Raw genomic sequence first — 9,328 nt, 5'->3', positions numbered from 1 at the left:
ATGGACAGCAGCCCTGCTGCTTCAGATAAAGCTTCTCATAGCAAAAATACGTATATTGTTATCAAAATACTTAATAAATAGTCAAGGGTTACCAAATAATGTTCATTTATTTTAAATCGTCATAGCTTAGGTATAGTTAAATCCACTCAACTAAAATAAATACATAGAAATTACTTAATAAGTACATGATAAAATTAATTCTGGACAGTATACTTACACAAGAAAACGGTATTTCACAAAAACAAATTACAAGTCATAAGTTACATAAGTACAAAAATATAAAAATGGTGTTAATTACTTAAATAAACAATAGAAGATCATAATTCCTATGATACAGTAAAAGTTGTAGCTCAACATAATGGTACTGAAACAATATATACCATAACAATTATTAATACCTTACATTTAAGTACTTTGTACTAAACACTAAACCACCATCCCATTAAACGTGGCATAACTTTTCTATACTTTGTCACGTCTTCCCTCTTACGATCCAGAGTTATCCCGCGTTTATTGGAACTAAGTACGGTGACTAAAATAAATACTTTAAGTAAACAAAGGTAGTGAATCTGAGGGAACCCATTTTAAAATTTTCCGTTTTAGATTGGCGTGATTGGCCGAAATTCAAGTTTGAGAATTCGGGCTTTTTAATTTTGTTTTCCAAATTCCAAATAAGTATGTGTTTTGTTTTGTCATTACTGAAATTAAACAATCTGCCCTCAGAATCGTCATGAATATTCTAATGAACCAGTAGAAGCAGAGCGGCGACAGGCGCTAGCACGATAGAAGCCAGGGAGGGTCGCGATGACGCGCCCGTGTGCCAGCCGCCCACTGGGTCTCTGGAAGAAGATAAAAGAACGTCATAATATTACCAAAAATAGACCACATAACACAAATACATAATAAACCATGGTGTTTCAGAAAGAGTAAGCCGAAAAGGGGTGACTAAGGGGGTCATTCTGAACAACTTTTGTACGTTTTTTTGGAAATTCGTGATTGTACGGAAAGCCTACAGTAAATCCTACATAGACAGGATAATGACTGAATGAAGTGCTTTTAGCTCCTCTAAGCGCGATTATTATGGCAAAAAAACTGTGCAGTTTTACAGGAGACTCATGTCATACAGTGGAAAGCTACAGAGATAAAAAACATGTTCCTAAGTACTTTTTATGTCCTTACATTAACTTTTTGCTACATTATTTTTATACAAAGTTGGACCAATCTGCATTTGCGTCATCAGTGCAGCCTTTCTGTCAACAGCCCGATTAATCCCGGCTAAGTAGAATCTCTGATTATAGGTATTTATTTTCCACTACCTGTACCGGTTTCTTACTCAACAAACAAGCCAATAACGAAACTATAACAGGCAAATACTGCCTTGAAGTTTTTAATTCGCTTATCATGATCCATAGCCTGCCTTGGATATATCCAGTTGAATAATGACACCTACGTGAATAGTCAATGCATTGCAATTTATCTTCCTTTTGTTGCTTTTATAGCTTCAGTCATAGACAGTGTTACGTTCACTGCTTTAGAGCTGAGTGTAGTATCTACACTTAAATTTAATGGATATAAATAGTGATGATTGTGCAAAGGGATTGAAGAATCTATAGATAGCTGTTGCTTAAATTAAAATGTGTCTTTGGGTTCCATTAAAACATCACTTGCAACGAATAATGATTCTGGCCTAGCTACAACGTACAACACTACTCACCTGCGCCACAATTTTATTCTATCCTCTATATTCGATCATATTTGACCATTTTAAAGTTGGATTTGACACAAATTGTTAGGGACCAAGCTTCGGTGTAACTTTATAAAACTTATTTCATTCCCAATTCATATTTTTTATACATACTTACTGGATGGATTCTGTCTCAATTTCATTCTATATACATACCTATAACTACGCATTATTCATTCCAAGTTGGTATATAGATTAAACCAGACCTGCAGGTGTCCACTGGTCCATGGGTTCGTTGTGTAATCAAATCAGTTAAGCCATAAACCAGTTTGGGCATAGCAACACATTGCAGATATAAGTGACAACTTGATATATGGAGCCCAGTATAAAACCAATTAAACTAGTCTGGCCAAACGAAAATAAGCAATATAAATCGGTTTATTTATTAATTAAATTATTGCAACTCACTCCCAATTCCAATAAACAAACAACGCAATACGATAGTTAACTTTATTGAGTCAGTGCAAACCACATATCACAATCAGACGCTTCTTCCTCCACCTTAGGGCTTCCACACATAAACACGATACAACATCGCGTCTTGAAAGCATTTCATTTCCACTCGCAGGTGTTCAATAGGAGAGAACGAGACAGTGCCACAACATGACGCCCTATCTTATTTATGTGTGAAAACCCTTACTCCCTACAAAAGACGCATATAAAGTGGGATATCCTACAGGATTCCGATGACGCCGCAAGCCACTCTCCCTCCAGCGTTGCCGGTCTTCTTGGAGTCAGGGTGCGAGCTCCTGCCGAAGTCGTCTGCCTTCTCGTGCAGCACGATGGCGCGTCCGAGGATGCTGTGGGGCCCGGTCAGGCAGATCTTGCTGTCCACGAAGTCTACACGCCCGATCCTGTTCTCGTCAAACTCCAGGTTTCCTAGGTCTCCCACGTGGCGGTCTTCGTCGTTCGGGTGACCGTGGTTTTTCTGGAGAATAAGGGTTTATTTTGGAGGTTAGTTTGTGCTAAGAATGTAATGTTATGATGAGTGCATGAACTTGAAACTCCAGACGTGTGGTCATTGCAGTCGCTCGCGTAATTCACCGTTGGTGTTATAGTCACACTAATGCTCCTTACAGACAAACAAAGACGACCTCTAATTCTCGAATCTAAATTACTTCTTAAATTCCAAAATCTCATATCAGCAATACAGCTTGCAATCTATGACGTAAGTTCCGATACTCTGTCGTTATCACGCTTTCGGGTTACCTCCGAATCTATTTCGGGGATTACAGTCCTAACCACATAAAGTACAGAATGTAAAAATCCGTGTTTAAAACTCACATGCTCCGGGTTAAAGTGACCCCCAGTGGACAAACACCCTCCAGTGATATCCCCCTTCTCATGCACGTGCATGCCGTAGAGCCCGTGGGTCATGCCGAGCACCACGCCCTCCACTCGGACCTTGCCGTCAGGCAGCTGAGTGAAGGTCAGGTTGCCCTGCACCAGCTCGCTGTGAGGGGAGGAGATGCGGGTGATGGCGCGCAGCGGTTTGCCCACCTGTGTAGGGACGGATCAGGGGTTGATGTTTAATTTGGGTTTCTATTGGGGTTTTATTATGGAGGTTGTATAGTTGGAGTAAATAGTTTAAGTAAGTGTGGGGTTATACACTTCTATTGTGAGGGTATGGTGTTTGTAAGAATAGTTATTCTTCACGGTAAGTATATGAAAGGTAATTTTAAAGAATCGCAGAAGGCATATTGAAAATTCAAAACACGTAGCCTACAATACGCTAGCTAAGTACCTACTCGACGTGACAAAGTAGGTATACTAAATAAGAAAATGTTTTGTAAAATACACAGTCCGTAAAGTATCTTTCCATAAAGGTTACATAAAATATGATTTGAACTTACATCCTCATGATCAGCCAGGGCCACTGCCGCCGCAGCCAACACTACGATCAAGCTCTTCATCATCATTAATTACTTATCTGCGAAACAAAACATAATTATCCTAGAATAACACACAATGAATTACATAGTTACAAATCAAGTTGCATAATAATAAGTTAATGACTGTCTGTTGCGTAACAATCTTATTTTATTTTATCCTTCAACACGTTATAGATGCTTCCTACTACCTATGTATGTTATTTATTAAACAAATGAATCTTGGATGGTTTGTCCCACAAAGCAAAATGTATTTGCTTTGTGGTTTGTCCATCTTTACATAAGGCTGAACAAACCAATGCACTATGCCGAATATGCGTTGCGTTTATGTTTTATAACATCTAAATACAGTAAGTGCCAATTCATCCATAGTGGGTTAGAGCATAACTAGGGATTATTGCTTGATGTTTGACACAATCATCTGTCAAGAATGCACGATCAAACCGACTATGGAGAAATTGGAGCTCTGCTGTGCTTATGTTTTTAATCACAATTCAATAAACGATAAAAGCAATAAGTTTGTCTTTATACAGGTACCGGTTTTTATTTGACTCGTCGAATCTTGTGCAAATAAACGATCAAACACAAACACACAGTCATGCATGCATAGATGTTATATCCTTGTGGGATAGGCAGACGTGCATAGCCAATTTATAGTTGACAAACCAAGCAGTAAAGCACTAATAATAGAACAACAAAGAACCGGAAAGAATCAACAATATCACACATGAAAATCCAGAAACTTCCATCCAGAAAGGACATTCAAATACCTGATACACGAACAACAGAACCCAACACCTAAAGGATCCTTGAAACCTTGATGACCTAAGTTACCAACAAACCAACAATAACATTAAACTAAAATGTTTTAACACAACACACTACTGACCTCTGAGATGCCGGCGAGTGAATGTGGATATAGGACCAGAGTAGCAGACTGTTGAGTAAGTATAAGATGTTTGGGAGGCAATCGCAAGACTGGTTATACTTCGCTCGATTCGATCGCATCACAAATCGCAGTCACAGTGGACTAAAGAGGTCAACTCCGGTTTTTTACTCCCGACAGAAAATGAGGGGCGTCGTAGATTTGACATGTGTACCTACATATATATGTAACGCTATGCATATGCATAGACAATAGGTAACGCGTACAGGCTCCGAAAGGGTCAAAAGTTAGTCCCAATCGATTGCAGTTTTTTATGTTACATTTATAGCCATGGGAATGTGTAGTAACAACGATTGACAACAATTTTGGATTACTTTGTAAAATTTTATTTAGCTTTAACTTCGCGATAGGGCCCTAGGTCTTGTTATACGTCACAAACCCGATCCATACTTTGTTTAGATTTCAGTGCAACATGTGTTGTTTATCTGGAGAAAGGGGCAAAGATCAGGTTCGATTGTTACAATATAACATGATCGATACCTATCCAATTAATCTGACAATGTTGTAAAATAGTTGTGCATTTAGGGCCACTTGCACCAAAATGATAATATGAAATAAATGTAATATTTAATGTTAAATCTCGATTTATGCCATAAATTCAACTATATGGACTGACGTTTTTTAAATCGAGATTAGACACTAAATCTAGATTTAACACTTTGGTGCATGTCTATAAGAAACGTCACTCCATATAAATTTATGGCATATATCGAGAATAAACACTAAATCTAGATTTAATATTTTGGTGCAAGTGACCCTTAAATATCATAACATAATACACTCACGAGCTGCTCAGTTCCAGTGACATATGGAACGCCAGTGGCAGGTGGAAATTTTTAATTGTTAGTGTATTTGGTTAAGTTTACCGCCAAAACCTGTCGCTGAGAGTAGGAGCAACGTGTTGTACAGTGGCGATTTTTTATTATAATTAATAGGCATAGGATAATAAAGTCCCATTGCTGGAAAATCTTGCAGCTTTCAGCATTCACATCATTAGCACCTGTCCCATTGACTTCAGTGAGCTTTGATCGTTAGGTACGTAACGTAATAACCTATAGTTATAAAAACGTTTTTCCTACTATTTTTTTCTACATTTTAATTTAGTTTTTGGTGCGGAAGACATTGGTTTATCGCGGTATATTTATCATGGTTAGTTATTAGAGAATTAATTTAAATTATCCTAGTTAGAGAGTAGAGAAGCAGAGCCATTAATCTTATCAATGTTTCTGCTCAGAGCTCATTCATAGGCATTGTTTATTATAAAACGATGGTTGCTAAAATTCAACTCCCAGGCGCCTATTTTGGTGAGGTTACCTATTCATGAACTCATAACAAACTGTCAAACAGATTAAAAAAAAATACAGTTTTCACTGGAAATTCCATGTAGTTCTTAAGTACTTATTACTTCCATGGGAAATTCATTTAAGATGCAAGAAATCAATTTTCCCAAGGGACTCAAATAACACTTTTCATCCCTTTTTCAAGCAATTCTCACCTTCTTTCAGATCATTAGTGGAGAAAAGTAGTGTTCAACATAGTATTAGGTAGTGGTACCTAAGTGATGTTATCACGTCGTGAGCAATGCAGTTAGACGACCTAGGCTATGAGTGGTTACTAGCTACATTATACCTAGATGACTAGGTCTGAGAACTAGTGCTTAGCTCATAGCTTTGGTCGTTTACATTATAGCCAGTAGATAATTATTATTTACGACATGCCAATAATTACAACATTCTGGGGGTGCCGGTGGAAACACTTTAGCTTCACAAATTCAAACTGTAAAAATATAAGAAGCTTTCCCTCTGATTGATTCTAATAAGTCCTTTTTGATCTGTTGTCGTTTTTTGGATATATAGTTGAGTAACTTACTCTTATTACCTAACAAGTTATTATTCAATCTATTTTTGTAAATTACTTACAATCCGATCTTTCATTACTCACTTCATTCATAACCTTGATCATGACAAATCTCGATTACCTTCTTCAATGTTACATCCTGAAGCTAAATCTATCATAAACCTTGGCTTGTACACGACTCGAACCTAGGACAAACATACATTACGGTCACACAAACATACAGTAAGTACATAGGTACATTAGTGGTACACCTTGCTCCACATATGATCGTAAATGTTATGATTATCATGTTAGTCTTGAAATATCACTGGTAGAGCATATCCTGTATAATCAATTAATCAATCATAAATGGAAAATATTTGCCAATCTTGCCAATCAATGCAAATCCTTCAGCCTTTATGGCCATCTAAATCTTAGTTTTGACGAACGACCATCAGAGAATCTCAACCAAAGGGTTATTCTGGACAGGTTAAATGGCAAAATGCGTGCTTACGTTTCAACTCGCATTGTTAGATAAGTTTTTTAAGAATAGTCAAGGAGGAGGATCTGAAGAAGTTTCCCGAAAAAACTGCAACCCAGTTGAACAGAATTACGTAATACCTTGCTGCTTTCTTGCTGAAATCGCTTCTGCCAGGACGAACATTGCACCCTAGCCAGCGCCCTATCATTGCAAACTTATTCACAACATTTCCTCATTTCCTTTAAATTGAAAACAATCGTTACTGATCGTTTGTTTTTCGAAAGCCCTACAAGTACAATGATTGCCATCAGTCAGTTCGTTGACTCTCCGAAACACCGATGCACTCGTGCGCAGATCCGCGCGCCATATTGAAAAGCGTTAAAAACAATTTGACTAAAGATATGCGGAGAAGTGAACGGCTTACTACTGCAGAAAGAATGAATTACTTAAGTACCTTTGTGACTTTTATTTAAATTAGGCAAAAAAATCGTATTTCTTGGTGCCTCGTCCTTTTAGTCGAAACGCTGCCTGAATTTCAAAGTAAGTACTTATTACCCACTAAGATGTTTATAAATACCAAATTACGGTGGGAATGTAGGTCACACAATTTTTTCATATAGGTAACAGGGGCGTTCTTTGGGAGGAACTACGATAGTTGTAGGTCCTCACCATGGAAGAAAAAAAAAGAGAAGAAGGACCAACCAAAGTTAGGTTAAGTAGGTAATTTAATAATCTTTAGCAAAATTAAATCATACCAAAGTATACCTACCTTCATATTAGGTAACTGCCTCTGTGGTCTAGTGGTAGAAGCTTCGCTTCATGACCCAGAGGTCCCGGGTTCGATTCCCGGGTGGGACCATCAATTTGTGTTTCTAAATTGTGGTTCTGAGTTTGGTTAGGACATAGAAGGCTGATCACCTGATGTCCGAAACAGTGAAACGATCCATGCTGTCGGATGGGCATGTAAAGCAGTCGGTCCTGCGCCTAGCTCTCTCCAGTCGTGTCGGTCAATCCGTCCCATTGGGCTATGAGAGTGATGGAACAGAGAGTGCTCCTGTGTACTGCGCACACACTTGGGCACTATAATCTACTCCTGCGTAGATGGCTGATCTCAGTTGAGATTGGCCGCCGTGGTCGAAATTCGGCTAGGAGGACATTATTTCATTACCTTCATATTATCTAACTATAAGTATGAGGTAATCTCAGATGGTAATATGAATATTTTATGAATAGGTATTGTTGACTTCTAGATGAGTCATTTCTCGAATCACGAGCATAGCATAATATTTTTTAGTAGGTTTGTTCTCGTGTGGCTACCTATTACAAACGTAGCACTTCCTCATTCTAGTCATTTCTTTAGGTACCTACTTGCTGATAATTTTAGTTAAGTATAAGTACATATCGCGAAACCTAGCCAAAATAATGATGACATAGAAGTAGAGGCACATAACTCGGTCAGACTGGCGGCAGCGCGGCGGCGGTGGCAGCACGACCTTTTACACGATCCATATTTTAGATACTATCTAGGTTAGTTAATATTCCAGGTAGGTTAATATTCCAGGTACCTAGGTACTCACATACTTAAGTAACTTCCTCGTACCAACCTGGTAAGTACCTAAGTATCGTGACATTGGGTCCTCTCATCCCATACGCAATTTAATCAACTGATGCTGATGCTGACTTTTTAAAGCCCTGTAGGTTCCCTACTACTACTTAATAAGGTATCTTACCTACGCTGGATCAAGAACTCATTCAAGTTATTGTACTTTTCTCGATAGCGGTAAAAAATGCCTTACAATCACAGCCACAATAATATTATGATAACAAAACTCACCTGGTAAAGACAGGTAGGTAATCAGACAAAACAAAACACACTCACTAATATTCACAAAAAAAAAGTAAAAAACACTGCCACTGGCACAAAACTCAACTGTTTAAAAACGTATAAAAAGGCGCGAAATTTAAAATAGTTTTATTCCGTAACGGTCGCGTACGCGTCGTCGAGACTCCGGTCGTACTGAGCGCCATCGCCTGCGCCCGCGCAGAACCTGATTCTGGATTCTAATTGTAAAGAAAGCGAAGGGATATCATTGTAGCATTTATGTACCTTTAAGTAGCTAGTAACACTTCATCACACAAGTCGCTGACCCAATGACAAAGATTGCAAGCAAGACTGTTACTCTCAGTCTTGTAATTGTTAAATTAATGTTAATTGCATTGCATGTTAGATTAATCAAAAGTGCGTTGCCCTTATTGGTTACTGACGCCGTTTGTTTTAGTAACAGCAACGCAGCGATTAATAGCATGGCGTCTGCAAGTTTCTAATCCATGATAGGTTTTTCAATAATTTGCTTAGTTGATGATTAGACCGGCTACATCGATATTACTTCAACAGGCCACTTTTATACTCATAATAAACCTAGCTACTTTTA

The 9,328-nt window shown here is 38.1% G+C and overlaps 1 protein-coding gene across 4 annotated transcripts; it reads right to left on the bottom strand.

The window, feature by feature from the left end:
• Nucleotides 1–683: 683 nt before the first annotated feature.
• On the bottom strand, nucleotides 684–8,799 carry LOC105383124 (superoxide dismutase [Cu-Zn] 2). 4 transcript variants are annotated; one of them, XM_038117802.2, is made up of 5 exons: nucleotides 4,404–4,427; nucleotides 3,598–3,674; nucleotides 3,029–3,244; nucleotides 2,422–2,672; nucleotides 684–839 (listed from the first exon to the last, which is right to left on the bottom strand). In XM_038117802.2, the coding sequence occupies exons 2-5, from the start codon at nucleotides 3,661–3,663 to the stop codon at nucleotides 740–742; spliced, it is 633 nt and encodes a 210-aa protein (XP_037973730.2). In that variant the 5' UTR covers nucleotides 3,664–3,674; nucleotides 4,404–4,427; the 3' UTR covers nucleotides 684–739. The 4 variants fall into 4 exon arrangements, with proteins under 4 accessions (XP_037973730.2, XP_011551443.3, XP_011551442.3 ...); XM_011553141.3 differs by lacking the exon at nucleotides 4,404–4,427 and adding an exon at nucleotides 8,731–8,799 and having other exon boundaries at nucleotides 685–839; XM_011553140.3 differs by lacking the exon at nucleotides 4,404–4,427 and adding an exon at nucleotides 4,523–4,653 and having other exon boundaries at nucleotides 685–839.
• Nucleotides 8,800–9,328: the final 529 nt, after the last annotated feature.

The sequence above is a fragment of the Plutella xylostella genome, chromosome 10 (assembly GCF_932276165.1).
Source record: "Plutella xylostella chromosome 10, ilPluXylo3.1, whole genome shotgun sequence".
In the NCBI taxonomy this organism is placed as follows: Eukaryota; Metazoa; Arthropoda; class Insecta; order Lepidoptera; family Plutellidae; genus Plutella; species Plutella xylostella.
This window is presented reverse-complemented; position numbering and strand designations above follow the sequence as displayed.

Coding starts and splice junctions, on each gene's coding strand:
- LOC105383124 (XM_011553141.3), bottom strand. CDS start 3,663: ATGATGATGAAGAGCTTGATCGTAGTGTTGGCTGCGGCGGCAGTGGCC. Junction 3,245..3,597: donor CCCTGGCTGATCATGAGGAT/GTAAGTTCAAAT, acceptor GTCCCTACACAG/GTGGGCAAACCGCTGCGCGC. Junction 840..2,421: donor TGCGGCGTCATCGGAATCCT/GTAGGATATCCC, acceptor ATCTTCTTCCAG/AGACCCAGTGGGCGGCTGGC.